The 19,713-nt window shown below is 44.5% G+C and overlaps 1 protein-coding gene across 9 annotated transcripts in view; it reads right to left on the bottom strand.

The window, feature by feature from the left end:
- Positions 1 to 12,038: 12,038 nt before the first annotated feature.
- The window catches only part of TAMM41 (TAM41 mitochondrial translocator assembly and maintenance homolog), a 52,346-nt gene continuing 44,671 nt past the window's right edge, over positions 12,039 to 19,713 (bottom strand). For all 9 annotated transcript variants that reach the window (XM_026016890.2, XM_072720276.1, XM_026016893.2 and 6 more), the window contains one exon: positions 12,039 to 12,179. In XM_026016890.2, the coding sequence (XP_025872675.1) occupies positions 12,103 to 12,179 (77 nt within the window). In that variant the 3' untranslated portion in view covers positions 12,039 to 12,102. The remainder of the gene's footprint in view (positions 12,180 to 19,713) is intronic.

The raw sequence follows: 19,713 nt of genomic DNA, 5'->3' as shown, positions 1-19,713 counted from the left end.
GACTGTGGATGGCGGGTGGTGGTGGCCTAGTTTTATTTATAAAACCAAGTGGAATGGATGTGTGTGTGGGGGGGTTGCAGGCTGTGGTTTAGTGACTCTTAGATTAGACCACGGGAAGAATGAAAACAAGTGGACTCCCAACTATCCAAAAAATTCTCTCATTAGTGGTGAGAATCAAAATAGAACAAAGGAAGTGGGACTTTTAACTGACAAAGAGGGTATCTTTGGACTTCAAGAGGAGCCAGGTCTTCAACATGGGTTGGGATGGAAAGTGGAACTCCGCTTCCCACCCACCAGCCAGCATTTCCTAAAAGGCAAGGCACTACCCCAAAGCTGTGCCAAAGCTCACATCTTCCATTCAGGCCACTGGAATTCTCTGCAGGTCCTTGTGTCAGCAAGGTTGGAGAGACAGAGTCTACACTAGCAATAATCCTGCCAAGGAACCCACAGCCCAGGCAAGGAGAAGCCTGGGTAATAAGGTGGAAAGGCTTGCCAAAGCACCATTTGGCCTGAGAACAGGGAGGCTTGATTCCAGTTAATTTAGGTAAAAACAAAGAAATTTAAGTAAAGAAGAATGTGTTGGGGGGCGCGTTCTGGAACTTAGAAGTGGGATGAGCAGTGCCCCTGGGCTGGAGCCAGGAGCTGCAGAGTGAGGGCAAGTGTCTCCCCATCTGTCAGGGTCTGCTGCAGGCTTTGCAGAGCAGTTTTCTCACCGCCGTGTGCAGATGACTCAACAGTCAGCATGGGGGAGAGGCCGGAGGGGGTCTATGAGTGGCCCTATAAAGACACGCAGGCTTGCCAACAGCCCTCTAAAAAGTTTTGCCTGCTGACAAAAACTGTCAAGCGTCTTTGCTCTTGGCCAGGATTGTGTCAACCCGAGGTAGGAACGCTGGTTATCACATACTAATCAGCCACTCTGATTGGCTGCTGGTGACATAATAGAAGTTCGCGGGCAGGCTGGGCGGGCCTGGAGCGGGAAGGTGGGGGACTGGGTGCCGCGGTCCGGACGGGGTGGGAGAGCGAAGGCGGGAACCACACACATCTCTTTTTTTTTTTTTTTTTTTATTTATGATAGTCACACACACACATACACAGAGAGGGAGGCAGAGACACGGGCAGAGGGAGAAGCAGGCTCCATGCACCGGGAGCCCAACGTGGGATTCGATCCCGAGTCTCCAGGATCGCGCCCCGGGCCAAAGGCAGGCACCAAACCGCTGCGCCACCCAGGGGTCCCACATCTCTTAAGGCGTTGAGCCGTTTGAAATAGTAAAGAGCCCTCAAGGCCGTGAACCCCACGCGTGCCCCAAAGGGCAGCTGGTTCTCCTGGGTTCCCTCGGCCCCTGCGCACCAGGCCCCCCGCCCGCCCTCCGGGGGTCCTGCGGCGCGCGCTGCCCCCTCCCGCGCCCCCGCCGCGCCCTCCCGGGCCTCCCCGCCGCGCCGCCCCACACCGGCGCCCTCGCTGCGGCCTCGTGCGGGGCCCACACACCTACCTCGGCGAGTTCTCCCCACCGAGCGGAGCCGCGGCAGCAGGAACACAGGGCTCCAAGCCCCAGCCGCGGGCCTGCGGGAGCGCAGAGGTTTCCCTACAGGAACAGTAACTAGGACGGGGCCGGGCTCACCTGTGAGTCACGCGCACCCTCCTCTTGGCTGGCCACCAAAAGAGAGAACACATGCCCCACCGGGGCCTCAAGGGCACAACGTGGGGCATTTCAGAAACGCTCTGGGTTTGCAGGACACAGCACAGCTTAGGGAAGCTGCTGGAGTTGGGGTTCCTATGCCTGGCTCGCGGCAAATTTGCTGCGTGACTTTGGGATCCTCTGTGAGTCTCCGTGGCCTCATCTGTTGCACGGGTGTGTGTGTGGGGGGGAACAATTCGATCGTTTCTCTGCCTTTTCTATCTTAGTTTTTCCCCACTGATGGGACACTGGTGCTTCAGGAGTTGGACAAAGCATTCTGATGTGAATAACACTAACAACACTTGTCTTTTATTAAGCCTCCTACTATGGGCCTGGCACTGGGCCAGGAATTTCACATACATTAATGCTAATCTTGAGACTAATCCTACCAAGGAGGTATTATCTCCATTTTAAAGAAGAGGAAGCAAGCAAGTGCCAAGAGATTAAGTAACTTGCCCATTGTCACACAGTTAATACTCTTGATTTAAACCCAGGTCTTTTTGGGACGCTTGGGTGTTCAGCCAGTGGAACACCTGATTCTTGATCTCAGGTCTTGATCTCAGGGTTGTGAGTTCAAGTCCCACGTTGGGCATGGAGCCTACTTAAAAAGTAAAGCAAAACAAAACATAAACCCAGGTCTTTCTGACTCCAAATATCTTACATGTGATCTTTTTTTTTTTCTTTTTGATTTGCCTTAAAAAAAAAAAAAAAAAAGCTAAAGGCTGGTATCTTTTTTCTCCCAACAATTTTCTTTGATGACTACTATCAAGTACTAGCAGAATATCCAAGCTACTGGCAAATGAATACTGGAAATGGATATTGTGGAGACACCTGAAAACTAGATCCTGCATAGCTCAATAGCTTGTTTCTCCTATGAGCCAGTGCACTTACAGCTGTGATTTTATAACAGTATGCACAATTATTATTATTATTTTTAAAGATTTTATTTATTTATTCATGAGAGACACAGAGAGAGAGAGGCAGAGGGAGACATTGGCAGAGGGAGAAGCAGGCTCCATGCAGGGAGCCCAATGTGGGACTCAATCCTGGGACCCCAGGGTCATGCCCTGAGCTGAAGGCAGATGCTCAACCTCTGGCAGATGCTCAACCCAGGTGTCCCCAGTATGCACAATTAATTGAACAGATGTTTCTAGCCTGACCTAGAAGTGAAATCCATCAATGTATTCTGAGCTAAGTCATCATTCGTATAAGGAGGCATAGAATGCCAGTGTTTCATCATCTTCTGCAAAGGGAGCTGACATGCAGGTTCTCTGTCACCTACAACAGGTTTGAGCACCCTTGCTCTCTGACTCTGTGAATGCTCAATTTACACACAGGAAAACTTCCTGGACAAAACAGTAAGGAGGAGTTGTCTTGCCACCAGAGAAATACCAGCTCTGGGAGGTTTTTTCTTCCCTGGGAATCAGAAGGTATTCTTTCCCTTTGTACGTGCACCTGGCAAGTTCCTTATCAAATCAAACTGACCCAGACAGGCTCCCCCAACTGCCAACAAAAGCAGTAATTGAGTTCCAGAGTGGCTATTAACTAGATGGCTGTTAACTAGTGCAAGGTCTACTAGTTGTGCAATGGGCAGTAGCAGAACTACCAAAGTAATCACATGCTGAGCAGGCCGAGGGGTGGAGCCTGCACTCTCCCAATACTGCCCCTGGACCTTACCTCTTGCCTTTGGAGGTCCAGGCCATGAGCCACAATACTTTTCTTATTACTATCTCCAAATGTCTTCCCTATGTTCCCCGAAGGCTTTGAAATCCTGCTTACCATCTTCATTTCTATCACATTGCCTGACGCCATCCTTTTTTTTTTTTTTTTCTTTTTTTTAAATATTTATTTATTTATTATAGACATAAAGAGAGAGAGAGAGAGAGAGGCAGAGGAGGAGGGAGAAGCAGGCTCCATGCTGGGAGCCTGACGCGGGACTCGATCCCGGGACTCCAGGATCGCGCCCTGGGCCAAAGGCAGGTGCCAAACCGCTGAGCCACCCAGGGATCCCCTCTTTTTCTTTTTCTCTTTCTTTCTTTCTTTCTTTCTTTCTTTCTTTCTTTCTTTCTTTCTTTCTTTCTTCTTTTTTTTTCTTCTCTCTCTTTCTTTTGATTTTATTTTTAAGTAATCTCTACATCCAACATGTGGCTAGAACTTACAACCCTGAGATCAAGAGTTGCACATGCCACCATCTGAGCCAGCCAGGTGCCCCAAGATTTCTGATATCAATGTGAATAACTCACCCTTGAACTATGTTTTCCATGACTGCATTACAATTTTATCAAGGTGGCCAGGACCTGGCCATTCTGTAGTCATACCTCCATGTATAAACTATCACAAATTTTAAGAGATGTGTGTGCTGAGAAGTTTTAAAATAAAATCATACCACTATGCCAGTGGAGGTAACTTCATTTGGATCCAGATGTCATGATTCTTCACTGAGCTCCTACTGTGCGGTAGGTGTTACTATGCACATTGTCCCATTCCAAAGGGTACCATTGGAGATTTTCTTTTAAATTTAGAGCTAATATATTTTAAAAAATTTTTATTTTTATTTATTTGAGAGAGAGCATGAGCAGCAGAAGAGGGAGAAGCAGGCTCCCCACTGAGCAGGAAACCTGATGTGGGGTTCTATCTCAGGACCCTGGGATCATGACCAGAGCTGAAGGCAATTGCTTAACTGAGCCACCCAGGCACTCCAGAGCTAATCTAACTCTAAAAAGGGTTTGGGTATCTCCAAAATGGGGTGGAGGTGCTACTGTGTGATATCAGGATTAATACTGCTAGTTTTATAGATGCTCAGAAAACTGAGCATTAGAATTAATGTCCCCCAGCCCACCGAGTAACTGGCATACTGGAAACTTGAGCTTAAATCTGAGAAGTATAATGAGAAAAGCAGAGTGCAGATGGGACTATTAACACCTACTTGGCAGGGTTATTGTAGAGAACTTGATGCACTTACGTGAAGTGCAGGACAGCAGGAAGTACTTATGCAGGCGTGACCTTTATCCCCCCCTGGGTCCTTCAGATTTGGAACCATTAAATCATGCTTCCTCTTAATCACTGGGATTCATCAGGGAAGATGCATGTAAGTTCTACAATAGATAAAATGCTACCTTAGTTAACCTGAGCCTCACACCAACCCTTGCAAGGTAGTGATTATCCCTATTTGCCAGAAGAGGAAGCCCAACTTCTTGGAGGATAAATGAAGGCCACTTCTGATAAGCCGGTGCTCAAATTTGAACCTAGATCTGATTACCCCCAGAGGTCACACCTTTCCCTTAAACAACATGGCCACTTTCTGAGTTAATAATTAATCTTCTCATAGCCATAGCACAGAAAGAATATGTATTGGGACGCCTGGGTGGCTCAGAGGTTGAGCATCAGCCTTCATGATCCTGGGATCCTGGATTAAGTCCCACATCGGGCCCCCTGCAGGGGGCCTGCTTCTCCCTTTGCCTGTGACTCTGCCTCTCTCTGTGTCTCTCTTGAATAAATAAATATATCTTAAAAAAAAGAAAAGAAAAGAAAGACTATGTATTTCCTCTCAATAAGTTGATACTATGTGGAAATATTTGGGAACTGGAAAGAGGGGATGCTTTCTCTTCTGTTCTGTGAATAAAAAGGAAGGAGAAATTGAGAAGAGTGTTAGCTACATAATCATATGTACATATGTAATCATATGTAAAATAATCACATAGTTTAGGGTTAACATGCCAACCTGATGAAAACAGCCTGCTTAGTACATATTTTTAAAACAAAATGTATTTTACATTTATAAATGAGTTAAACATTTCTAAAATACTCATTCTTTTATTGGAAAAAAGTCTTTTGCTTTTTTGGTCTTGAATAAAAATATCTGGAAAACATATGTTTGCTGTTCTAGTTAAATAGAACCATCGAAATCACTACATTTGTGCTAGCTATGACTGTACTCCTAATTAAAATAGTGAAAAGATGACCTCAACGCCCCACCCCCAACCTGCAGAATTGGAAATGGGTCACTTCCCAGTGAATTCACAGTTATCTGCTTCGATTAGCTTCATAGTCTGGAATCGCTCCAGAATCTGGAAAAAACAAATTATTTGCAGCATCTGGTCCTCCCAAAAAGGAAATCTTAAAATTAACTCAGAGTTAGGAAAGATGCATAATAAGGTTATGTTAAACAACTCGAGTGTACTTACAAAAGAAAAACTTAAATGGAATCTTCCATGCCAGGGATCAAATTGGGTCAAAAAAAGTATTGAAATCACCATGTAAATGCATCTGATTAAAAAGTTCCATCATGGTCTTTGAACTAAGATCTAGATTGGAACCCTGCTCATTTGGTTCCAACCAGGTTTTCAATATAAAAGACATGCAATTGGCCAAGGGATGAGGGCTAAAGCCTCCAATCCCATGGGACCCGGCTGGTAAGGTAAAGCAGAGTTTGGAGGGACAAGCTTCCCTCTCCTGTAAGATGAGGGAAATGAAAACATAGGTCTTGCTGTACTGCTGTGAGGATTAAATTAGATAATGCCTGGGTACAAGCGCTCAGAGCCAGGCTTGTGGCTGTGAAAGACTGCACGAATAGTAACCATTGTTAGCGTGGGATCTCCGCCCACTTGCTTTCTTTGCAGGACGTCAGGACCTCCTAGTAAGCTCCTCTTCCTTTCACACACCCTTGACACACCCACAGCTTTCTTCGTTCCCATCTGTGAGGAAGCTAAGAATCCCACAAACAAAATTGCATAGCGGCATCTGAACGAGGGAAGTGAAACAGAATGGAATGTTCCTGCTTCACCATTTTCCTGACCAAACTTTTCTAAGAGTTTACTATGGGCAAGGCGTGGGTGACCGGAAGAATAGAATGAATAGAGTTCTTACCAGCCATCCAATGAGAGAAACAGCCTTCTTCCCACTGTAGAAAGAAACCAGCATACAGACTGTCAGAAAACGTGCCTGATAGCAGTGCCCGCTGGAAATCTAATGGGAGCCACACATTACTTTTCTTTCTTTTTTTTTTTTTTTTATTTAAGATTTTACTTATTTATTCACGAGACACACACACACACCCAGAGACATAGGCAGAGGGAGAAGCAGGCTCCCTGTGGGGAGCCCGATGTGGGACTCGATCCTGATCCCCGGGGGGGGGGGGGGGGGGGGGGGATCATGCCCTGAGCCAAAGGCAGACGTTCAACTGCTGAGCCACCCAGTCGTCCCATACTTTTCAATTGTTTAGTAGTCCATTCAAAAAAAAAAGCAAAAAGGGGGGAATCCCTAGGTGGCTTAGTGGTTTAGCTCTGCCTTTGGCCCAGGGTGTGATCCTTGAGTCCCTGGATAGAGTTCCATGTCAGGCTCCCTGCATGGAGCCTGCTCCTCCCTCTGCCTGTGTCTCTGCCTTTCTCTCTCTCTCTGTGTGTCTCTCATGAATAAATAAATAAAATCTTAAAAAAAAAAAAAAGGAAAAAGGAACAGGTGATACTAGTATTAATATTAGCATTAATATGTTGGGGCAAGGTAGTCCAAATAATTATTTCAATATGCAATCAATATAAAAAGATTAATGAGGCATTCTATATCTTTTTGTCATGTGATGTGTAGTCTGTACATATACCACACCTCAATCTGGACCAGTCATACTTCCAGGGCCCTGTGGCTCCTTGTGTCTGGTGGCCACCATATTGGGCAGGAGGTCTGTGAGCCCCGTAGGGAAAAGTGCTCAAGAAAAGTGTTAACATATAAATGTTTAATATCTGAAGGTTTCCTCTCTCTTTATACCATGGGGGCTCTGAGGTTTTACCAACTGAAAAAGGTCCGGAAGTCCTATTTGACTGCAGCGCCATTCAGATTTCCCTCCAGCAGCAGAGCAAACGTTCCCCCAGCTGTCCAGACTGCTGACGGCTGATGGCTCACAGCTGAGTGTTTCTGTGGCCTCTGTCACCAGCCAAAGGAAGTTGCCTCGCCGAGGGTAGGGCCCACATCCAATAACCAATTGTTGCCTTGGTAAGAAAGCCTGACTGCCTTGTCTCGACTTGGGACCACCCTGTAAGGTCCCCCAGTTCCAGAGCCACCCTGGAGGAATGGCTGGGCCCTGCTGCAGCTGCAACCCAGCTTAGCTTGTCCCTGCGGTGTTCCTCACTTTCTTACAGGTATTGCTCTGGAGAGCATGCTTCACTACACCTTCTGCAGGGACGTCCCCTTTCCAGGGCCTGTTTCCCAGGGAATGCACCGAAGGCTTCTATCCCCAGTGTTAGGTTGTTCTTCACAAGGATGGCAGCTGTATTAACAGACTGAGGCTCTTGTGTGTCATACTTGCACAAGGACATTGTAGTCTGTGGGCCTCTTGCCGGATGATCAACATTGTAATGTTGTGCCCAAGATTGCATATCTGAGAAACCACCAAGGAGCTGACACTGATGCAAACACACGTGGGTTTATTTACAAGCTCGAGCTTGGGTCCAAGTATACCCAACACAGCGGAGCAGGGACTTGGACCCCGAGGTGGGTTCCAGCTTAGTTTTATGGGCTTGTCTAAAGGACCTCCAGAAGGGGTGGAGGAATTTCTCAAGTTCTGTTTACATTCTGATATGGGGCTTTCAAGGGCATTAAGCTCTGTTCTCATTCTAATATGGGGCTTTCTAGGGTGTTAAGCTGTAAGCTGTTTTTTTCCTGTAACTGAAGCAAGGTAAATTTCAGCTCTTATTCACAGGGGCCTGGGATGGCTGTACTTGTGCTAACGTTGAACTTAAGGTGGAATGGCCTTAATTTTCTCGGCCTCCACAGTAACTGCACCAAAGGAGGAAAATGTGTAATCACCGTGAATTCCCTCTTACAAGTTGCTCCAGTTTTAGGAATCATACTTATGTCTCCGATTTCTGTAAAAGAACAGGGAGAAACTTGCCACTCAATATACGAGTGAGGTAAGATTGGATGTCACCATGGCCCATCACGTTGGCCCAGCTATCTCACACGGTGAAGTTTGTAGATTGTCAATTCAAAGGTCCCAGCAACCTGTCTGAGACCAACACTGGCCCTGAGGCAGGCTGAGGAATCCTATCTTCCAGTGGAGGTCTACAAGCAATGCAGCTAGTATCCAAGAATTCTCTGGCTTAGCATCAGAGAGGAAACCAAGAGTATGACACCCTATGATTTGTCTCCTTGTCCCCAAGTCTAGCTTGGCTTAGAGATGACAGGAAGCTCTGGTGTGAGATCCTCAAACAAAACCCTAAATTCTCAGGCAAAAAAAAAAAAAAAAAAAAAAAGTCCTACTCCTGTTCCTGTCACCTCCTTACTTTTCCAGGCTTTGTGCTCATTCTTACTCTCTTTGCTTACTTAGCACCTCACATTCCTTTGAGACCATCTCAAGGGATCCCTCCTCCATGAAACCTTCTTCAATTTTTCAGCATTGATATATGATTCACATACCATACCACTTACCATTTCATGTACTTTAGTGATTAAATTTAAGCACAATCAATGGTTAATGCTATATTCACAGAATTGTGCAACCATCCATCCCCAAAATCACTTTTAGAACATTTTCAAAAACCCAAAAAGACACCCTGAATCCCTTACTTGTCACTCCCAAGCCCCCTAGGACTCACCTCCTGCTGTGGGGAACCACTAATCTATTTTCTGTTCCTCCATATTTGTCTCTTCTGGGCACTTAACATCGATCAAATCCTACAAGATGTCAGGTGTGGCTTATTTCATCTAGTATTATGTTTTCAAGGTTCGAATATGTTGTATCATGCTGTCAGTACTTCATTCTTTTTTATTTTTATTTTTTTTTTACTTCATTCTTTTTTAATGCTGAATAATATTCCATTGTGTGAGATATATTTCATCCGTCCATTCATTGGTGATGGATATTGGGTTATTTCCACTTCTTGGCTATTGTGGATCATGGTGCTATGAATATTCTTTTTTAAAAAAAATATTTCATTTATTTATTCATGAGAGACACAGAGAGGCAGAGACATAGGCAGAGGGAGAAGCAGGCTCCCTGCAGTGGGCCTGATGTGGGACTTGATCCCAGGACCCCAAGATCATGACCTGAGTTGAAGGCAGATGCTCAGCCACTGAGCCACCCAGGTGCCCCTACATTGTAAATGTCTTTTTTTTTTTTTTTTTGGTAAAGATATATGTCTTTATATATTCTAGGCATAAGTGCCTTATCAAATAAATGATTTGCAATTATTTTCTCCCATTTTTCTGTGGGTTGTCTTTAACCTACTTGATGGTGTCCTTTGAAGCACACAGTTTTAAATTTTGATGAAGTTACATTTATCTATTGTTTTCTTTTGTTGCCTGTGCTTTTGGTGTCTTGTCTAAGAAGCCATTGACTAATCCGAGGTTATGAAGATTTAATCATGTTTTCTCCTGAGTTTTATAGACTTAGTTGTTATATTTAGGCTTTGATCCATTTGAGTTGATTTTTATATATGGTGGGAGGTAAGGTTCAACTTCATTCTTTTGATGTGGATATCCAATTGTCCCAACACCATTTGTTGAAAAATCATTTTCTCTCATTTATGCCTTGGTGCCCTCGTCAAAAATCAAGAAATCAACTGATTGCACGAAACCTTTTTTTGACACTCCCAACTGAATGAGGACCCCACTGCCAATCCTGTGGCAGAGAGAAATGGGACATGATAAACTGGGCTGGCTCTTAAAGTTTTTTTCTCAGAAGTGACATGTCACTATTCCCACTTCATTGGGCAAAAGAGTCATAAGGCCAATCTGATGTCCTTGGAGGAAAGAAAATTAGTCCTCCCATAGATGGGGAACTGTAAGGAGGGAAAATAGGTTATTCTGGGGAATAGTAATACAATGTAATGCTTCCTCACCATCCCCTGTATGACTTGATACCTTGCTCTCCCGATTTTTTTCTGACCTCTCCATTACCCCTTAGATTTCTTGCCTGCTCCTTTCATGTTGGTGTTTCCCAGTGTTGTGAGCTTGGCTCTCCTGTCTTCATACTCTACAGATTTCCTGGGGGGGGGGGGGGGGGAGTTTTATCCACTCCCATCTATTACCTGCCAACTCTCATAGTTATACTTTCCAGCTTCTGACCTGTCTAGCTGACTATCTACTGAACATCCCCCACAGACATCTCAAACTCAGTGTGCCCAGGCCTGAATTTATCACTGTCTTCATGACACCCCCCCTTTGAACCTCCTCCTGAATCCCCAACTTGGGAAATAGCACACAACTCTCCCAGTTGCCCCAGCCTGAACCTTGGCACTTTTTTTTTTTTTTTTTTTTTAAGATTTTACTTATTTATTTAGAGAGAAAGAGCAGTGGGAGGGGATGCCACTAACTGAGCCACTCACACGCTCTGGCATCTTCTTTATATTCAACCAAGGTGTATTTATTTTTTTTTTTAAGATTTTATTTATTTATTCATGAGAGACACACAGAGAGAGGCAGAGACACAGGCAGAGGGAGAAGCAGGCTTCATGCAGGAAGCCCGACATGGGGCTCGATCCCGGGTCTCCAGGATTCCGACCTGGACTGAAGGCAGCGCTAAACCGCTGAGCCACCTGGGCTGCCCCTCAACCAGGGTGTATTGAGTCTACTTCCCGAGCATCACTTGAATATGTGTCCCTTTGGTCCATTCTTGATTCTCTCCTAGACGGTCATTATCTCTCAGTTGGATAATTATAATCTTGCCCCTACTTCTTCTTCTTCTTTTTTTTTTTTTTAAAGATTTATTATGAGAGAGTGACAGAGAGAAAGAGAGCGAGAGCAAGAGAGAATGGCAGGGAGGGGCAGAGGGAGAGGGAGAATCTTCTATGGAAAGTGCTTACAATACTGCCTGACACTGTAAGTGCTTAACCCAGTATTTGCCATTACTTTTAGGTATCTCCATAGCATCCTTTAGTTACCCCCTTATAATTAAGCATTTATCAGACAAATAGGGGAAGGCTCTACAAGGGGACTGTCACAGGCTCTTCACCCATAAGTCACTGTGCTACACACTGTCTCAGAGAACAAAGAGAAACATAAAAAGCCTAGGTTCAGGAAAATGTGAATGTGACACTTGCGAGCTCTCAATGGAAAAAGCCAGGTGGAGACTTGAGAGATAGAGGGAGCAAAACTTCCCTGCCTGTAGCCCATTGGCTGCATGTCCACAAGTGTATGCAGTTTCTCAGTTTATGAACTCTCATGTACCAAAAACACAGACCACAGCTAAAGCTCTTATGCAAGCAGGGCACAGATGGTTTCATATGCAAAGAGGATTCTTCTCTTCTCATGCTAGGTCCTCAAAAGTATCTGCACCTCCCCCCCAATAAATGTCTAACACATACATTTCAAAATCAAATATTATACAAACCAAGGTATCTATAAATTCAAGCAATGGGTCAAAGTAACAAATACTGTTCCATCAAAAAGGATCACTTTATTAATCTATACATAACACATATAAAAGCAAACACAATCAGGATGTTTTCCTCAGCCATCCTTTCCACATTTTGTGTAGTTTTAGTGAACTATAAACCACTGATTTCTTCATGCCTAAAAGACAAAAAGAAGAGATGGTAAGAAAATTGGTGCTTGTTGACTATGTACTCAGCTAGAGCTTCCATTATATCCTGATCAGAGGCCTGTCTTTGGAGTGGGGCAGCAATGGGCTGACTGGGGGGCCCAGGAGACCCCGGAAGTCGAAGATGATTAAAGGTTACCATGATCAACATAAGGGGAAGAGATTCTGATTTAGGCATCTACTCCTACAGTGGCACAGATACCGAAGTACCTGGGTTACTGGGATGAGTGAATCTTTTAAGTTACTGGTCTATCATCAGCCTCTGACTTGAGTAGCTCTTTTAAAGAGAAAGAAAAACAAAGACAAAACTCTGTATGTAACTGGGCATCCTCAGCCCCCTTCCTATGCCCACATCACGACCACCCCCAGATCCCTGCTGCTGTGTCATTGCATATGCCACCAGCCTAACCAGAATGAACATGGGTTCTATCACTTTCCTCCTATACACTCATCCCCTTTCAGAATCCTCCTATAGAAGTGCCTTCCTTGACACCTCAGGCAATTCAGATGTGGCTCCTCCTGGTCCCACAGCAGCTGACCTCTCACTCAGTACTTACCATACTGCATGGTGCTCAGTCAGCTTAGTGACCTGGTCCTCTGCCTAGACTGGGAGCCCCTCAAAGACAGAGAGCTTGTCCCATTCATCCCTGTATCCCCATCACCTAGCACATATAGGCACTCAGTAATGCTTTTGAAATGATGGAACAGATGCCCCTCATGAGATATCTGACCTCCTAGCACCCCGTCCCCTGCCCCTACTTAATCCCACGTACCTGAGGAAACCAGAGAAGAGGCTCTCTGGGGGTTAATGGGACAGAGGTAAAATGGGGTACAATAATGGAATGGTATTTGTCAGGTCTAATAGGATCCTATTTGCAGATGGTATTATGGGCTCGACTCCCTTTGTGCTGAGGATGAGATCATTTAGTCTGTGTTTCAAGGTGTGGCCTAAAGATCTGAACAGCCTTTTTCCCCATGAGATACAAATTGTGGTCTATACTGCAAGTCTGAAATGCACACCTCTGGCAGTGCACTTTAATCACTGGTGAGCACTGTGGATGAGGTAACAGGATTAAATCTGGAGACTCCCAGTACTGGAGTTTGAGTGGTCTCTTGAAAATACCTGGGCCTGTTACCTGTAAGCTGCCCAGTCCACTCAGAACCTCTGAAGAAGCTACTGCAGGCAGTGGCAGGTAAAAAGGCCGCATACTAGGAAAATCGTTAGCGAATACTTCTAGAAACTCTGGCCCAGCTTGTCTACTGTTTGCAAACCGACTTAGCCTAATCAAGAAACTCAGAGCACATTTCTCTGTCTCCACCTCTTTTAATTTTCTCCCTGGAGCAACCACTTTGGTGAACCTCACCCACTTGAGCATTGAGACTGGAAACTTCTTACGTAAGGTGCTTTTTAATACTCCAGCCAGAACCAATCGAGAAACTAAGCAGAACACAGGTAGGTGCATACAGTAAAGTTTAACACAGCGATGCCAGGGCACTGAGTCACAGCTAGAGGAAGATGCATCGGCCATGATAAGGCCCAGCTCAACTTCACAAACCTAACATACAGACACGGTGGACTTCAACATTTTTCTTTTTTTAAAGGTTTTTTTTTTTTTTTAAAGATTTATTTATTTATTTACTTATTTATGATAGACATAGAGAGAGAGAGAGGCAGAGACACAGGAGGAGGGAGAAGCAGGCTCCATGCTGGGAGCCCGATGAGGGACTCGATCCCAGGACTCCAGGATCGCGCCCTGGGCCAAAGGCAGGCGCCAAATCGCTGAGCCACCCAGGGATCCCTTTTTTTTTAAATATTTTATTTTATTTTATTTTTTATTTATTTATGAGAGACACAGAGCGAGAGAGAGAGGCAGAGACACAGGCAGAGGGAGAAGCAGGCCCCATGCAGGGAGCCCGATGTGGGACTCGATCCCGGGTCTCCAGGATCACACCCCGGCCTGCAGGCGGCACTAAACCGCTGCACCACCGGGGCTGCCCTGGACTTCAACATTTAAGGTAAATATCTGAAGTACATGAGTGTCACCATGTAGCCATGTTTTGATGCTACTACATAGAAACCTCCCTTCAGGGGATCCCTGGGTGGCTCAGTGGTTTAGCACCTGCCTTCAGCCCAGGACATGATCCTGGAGGCCCGGGATCAAGTCCCAGGATGGAGTTCCACGTCGTTCTCCCTGCATGGAGCCTGCTTCTCCCTCTGCCTGTGTCTCTGCCTCTCTCTGTTTCTCATAAATGAATAAATAAAATCTTTAAAAAAAGAAACCTCCCTTCATTAAAAACATTCTCTCCCTTTGATGGCTCTGCTGGAGATTCTCAGAAAGACTGCAGCAGGGCATTGTGTTAGGGCACTAGAATAGGAGTCAAGAGATGTGAGTTCTAGTCCCAACTGGATGACAAACTTACAGTATGATGCACCTTCTCTGGGCCTCAACTTTCTCATCTGTAATGAGACTGGTTAGACTAATTTGGGGTTCCCTAACAAGGGGCCATAGGCATGTTTCAATGTCAGTCTGCAGGAGAGTTAAGAGGCAACCGGGAAAGTTTGCTGTGTGTGTGCACATGTGTACTTCTGTGCCAAGGGTAGTTTTCATCAGGTTTTCACAGGGAGCCAGGATTTGCAGAAGGTTAAGAACCAACAGATTGGAATGAAGGATCTTTTCTGTCTTAATATTCTTTATTTTTTTTTAAGATTTTATTTATTTGAGAGAGAGAGAGTGTGTGTGTGTGTATGTGTGTGACAGAGAGGCAGAGAGAGAGAGAGTGAGAGAGAGAGAGAGAGAGAGAGCACAAGAGCAGAAGGAGCCGCAGAAGAAAAAGCAGACTCCCTGCCGAACAGAGAGCCCAACCCAAGGCTCGATCCCAGAACCCTGGGATCATGACCTGAGCGGAAGGCAGATGCTTAACCAACTGAGCCACCCAGGCGCCCCTCTGCTTTAATAGTCTAATTGCAACACAGATGGAAAACTAAAACTCCATGAAGTTCTGGTGGGCAACATTTCCTATACAGGATACAAAAGCTGCTATCCATAAAGGACAAAACTGACAAACCGGACTGAGTAAAATTAAGAACGTCTTTCCATCAAAAGCCGTCATTGAGAGAGTGAAGTGACAGCCCCCCAAGTGGGAGATTTTGCATTACATAGATCAGAAAAAGGACCTGTATCCAGACTATATAGGAATTCAGTAAGAAAAGGTAGATAATTCAATAGAAAAATGAGCAAAGGACTAGAATAGGCACTTCACAAAAGAGGATATCCAAATAAACAGGAAGAGATGCCAAGCTTCATTAGGAAAATGTAAATTAAAATTCCAATATGATACCACTACTCACCTATTAGAGTGTGTAAAATGAAAAAGACATGGAGCACCAGGGTAGGAGGAGCTGCAACAAGAGCTCAGCTAGGGGGAGTGTAATATGGACAACGGTCTGGTGCTATTACCAAAGCACAACATTCACATACTTTATGCTGCTGTAATTCTACCCCGTAAGTATGCTACTAAGAGAAATGCATATGTTCACTTACAAAAGACAGGTACAAAAACATTCCCAGTAGCACCACCTGTAATGGCCCCAGCTGGGAGGAACCCAAGAAACCAACAACAGGAAAGTGGATAAACCGTGATGTAATCATACAATGGACTTGCTGCAATGAGGATAAATGAAACTATTGCTGCTCTCAACACCATGTTGAATCTCATTGATACAATGAGTGAAAGACACAGGAGATTACATTTTTATATAAAGTTCAAAAATGAGCACAACAGAAGCATGGCACTGGAAGTCAGAGAATAGTTACTCCAGGAGGAATAGTGACTATGACTGGCACACCACTGGGGGGACAGTCCTATTCTATTTCTTTATCTGGGTTCTAGGTTCATGAGTGTGTTGGCTTTGTGAAAATTCACCAAATTTATGATTTGTGCACTTCTTTTCTGAATCTCTGGAGATTTTTTCCTACTACCAGAAAACCTAAAATCTTTCATTTACTCAGTCACTGAAATACACTGGACCAATATTTATTGAGCATCCATATAATACAAGATATTGAACTAGCTGTTGGGGATACTGTATGAACAAGAGAGTTCTGGTCTCTGCTCTCACAGGGTTTATGATCCACAGAATTCTACTTGGCTTATATTAAGCCTACTTTTTGGTTTCTGCTCTTTTTCTACAGAAAAGTATGGTGATTTAGGAAGTCTGCATTTAGAATGTGTCTTCAAGGAAGACACTTTAAGAACCATCATCATCGCCTTTGCTCCTTCCCTAATGGATAAAGATGCCACACCTCGTTAGATAACAGTATCTTTAGACAGATCCTTAAAGGGAATCATTATGAATTTTGACTAAAGTCAAGTCTTTTTTGGAAGCCCAGAGTAATCTACTTCAATATCTAGCTCCTTTAGTTTTACTTTTGTTGATTTCCAGCTTGTTTCACATGACCTGCAGCAAAGTCACTTAAATAAGGTGTGACTTAAATAAGGTGGGTTCAATGACAGACATGGTTCTCTGGGAAACAATGTGAGGCAGATGCGAGTAGGCTGTGAGAGGTCTCTCCCTTCCTGTAATTCAACATTTCAGATACTTAGGAGGGAAAATCAGTAAGCCCCCTAACATTCTTCCAATTATTTTCTAACCACAGTTAGATATTATCTACAAAGAAAATCTCTTGAAGCAGATATACAAACTTATTTTAAGAATTCTCAGGTTAAATAATAAGCAAATCACTAGAAAAAAAAAAAACTTAACTATTATCACGTGTTCTTCTTATTTAAAGTGTAGGTACCAAAAAAATGGAAGAAGTGTTTTAGTTATAAGAAATCAGAAGCAGAGGCTAATCCATGATCCATTCTCTTGTGTTCCAGGGAAGGGCTGGTAAGGAACCCCTCAGGCATGCCAGAAACTTTTTAGGAACAAGACTAAACCTGTCTTGTTAATTCAGGTGAATCCTTTGAAGCTAGAAAGGTAAATAGGTATCTGTCCCCAGAGTCAATTCTGACTGACCAGAAAGTCAGGTGGGGAAAAATAAAGCAAGATTTCAACAAGTAAGCTCATCCTCCTTCCCTACCTCCCCCAGCTCTGGGAACGGCACTACTGTCTACCACTTCCCAAGCTAGACACCTGGGAGTTATCTTTGACTCCTCTCTCTCCTTCACTTTCCATATCCCTTCAACCATCTGGAACAGGTAACTTGCCCTCTAAATATTACATGAATCCCTTCTCTCTGCCTATACTGCAATGACTTGAGTTCAGGCTGCCTAACTCTTTCCCTGACTGGCTGCAACCATAACGAATCAGTTTCCTGTGCAATCATGTTATCTCCCTTCCATCTGTTCTCTACTCTCTAGCCATTGAGGTCTTTCTACAATCTTTCAGTGGTTTCCCTCCACCCTCAAAATAAACTCTGAATTCCTCCGCCTGGCTTTTCAGGCCCCCCTTTGCTGGTTCCTGCTTACTTCTCAGACTTATCACTAAATTCCTCCATCTCTCTTCTATTCCCATACCAGAAAACTCAGGTTAATAACGCGAAGGCTCCTGGTGATCAGAAGACAGTTTGCTTAGCTGGTCTTCTGTGACAGTTTGAGATGTGATGCCATCTGCTGCTACCATGAAAAGAAGAGCAGGCAAGTATCAGGAGACTAGATGGCTGTTGACTCCTCCTGAACTTCTGGTGAGTTGGGCTAAAAGGGGAAAATGGTGTTTGGCTTTGGAGGCATTTCTGTACTCACCTTAGAATATGGGTGTATCTGTGATGATGAGGGGATTTCAAGGGAACTAATGAAGAGAGTGTGGACCATATGAGAACAGGCAACTATGTTATCCAACACAGTTTATTAGAAAAGGTGATCCTCTGGGCTGGTTATAGATGCCTGGCCTCTATATTTTCTAGGAATACAGTGATATTTATATCTAGACTTGCCCAAGTTTATAAAACATCTACTAGGTACATACTGAACACTCTCAGAACACATAGCAAGCTGGGTATTACCATCCTCTCCATTTCAAGGAAGAAGAGCTAATTAACATGCTAAGTTACAGAGTGAAGAAATGAGTGGCTACAAATCAAGTCCAGGTCTTTTGACCCCAGGCTTAGCTCCTCAGTTAGCTATCTTTCTGAACTAAACTGTACTTGTGTATAAAAGGTATTCACAGGGCGTCCCTGGGTGGCTCAGCAGTTTAGTGCCTGCCTTCGGCCCAGGGCATGATTTAGAGTCCCAGGATTGAGTCCCACATCGGGCTCCCTGCATGGAGCCTGCTTCTCCCTCTGCCTGTGTCTCTGCGTCTCTTTCTCTGTGTCTCTCATGAATAAAGTCTTTAAAAATATATATATTCACTAGCTAACGGGGAAGGCTGAACCTTCCTTTTTACCCCCACTGAGTGGGACCATTCAAAAGGGGAGGGGTGAGAATGGCTATTAAGGAATCCAAACTCCATCAAATACACACACGCGTTCCCACCCTGCACCTGATGCATCAGTGAGCTGAAAACCTGAACACAGGTAGAACTTGGAGGGTTTTGCCTTAGCAAAGCAAGCAGAACAGCGACAGCTGTGACCATGAGAGGACTTCTAAAGAACAATGTGCAAAAGCATAGAGGTTCTGAAACTTGCTCTCAAGTCAGAGGGCAGAGAAACAGTAAACCAGCCACTCAGGGCCTTTCGTTGCTAGTTTACTCCGACTGGAGACCTGGTTAATGGGTAGGCGAATGCCATCTGAACATGACAAAGAGGTCTATTCTAAAGAGGGGTCCAGAAACTTTTAGGTAATGACACCAAAAAGACAAAGTCCAGGCAGTGCTAAGTGAGTTTATTCATCACAAGATGTTATTTACACAACCTGGTGAGGCAGGTATAATTATCTCTATGAAATTAAAACTGAGAAAAATTAGGTAACTTGCCCAAGTCACAGTAGTCGTTAGAATATGAGCCCCAGTCTCTTGGCCTTTGGCTTGGGCCACCTTCACTGTGGGTTCACAAGCACCATAAAACCAGAGGAGCCAGAGCATAAGGTAGGTAAACCCACGGACTTTGAAGGGATGCCCATCACTTTCCATAGTTTCTGCACCTGCAGAACAGGCTGCATACATTCTGCTACTCTGGCCTTCCAAGATCCAATAAGGCATATTTAGGAAGGAGAGGGAAGCAGGCAGTGAGCAGGCACAGAAACCAGCACTAGGCATTAGGACAGCCACAGGAAAACTGGTCTGTGGCTTGTGTGTCACCCACTGCCCTCTGCTGGCCACTGGAAAGAATGGGTGGAAAGAGGACCAAAGATTCATTTCAGGTTGAAGTGCCAAGAGGAGACGATGATGGATTTTTAAAAACGTTTTATTTGAGAAAAGCTCAAACTTATAAAAGAAGTGTAGAATATGTCTCATGTTTCTTTACTCAGCTTCAACAATAAATCAACTCATGGCCAATCTTATGTCATCTACTCCTAGCCTGCCTCCCTCTACCATGTTTTATTTATTTATTTATTTATTTATTTATT

Source organism: Vulpes vulpes, chromosome 9 (genome assembly GCF_048418805.1).
Source record: "Vulpes vulpes isolate BD-2025 chromosome 9, VulVul3, whole genome shotgun sequence".
NCBI classification, from domain to species: Eukaryota; Metazoa; Chordata; class Mammalia; order Carnivora; family Canidae; genus Vulpes; species Vulpes vulpes.
This window is presented reverse-complemented; position numbering and strand designations above follow the sequence as displayed.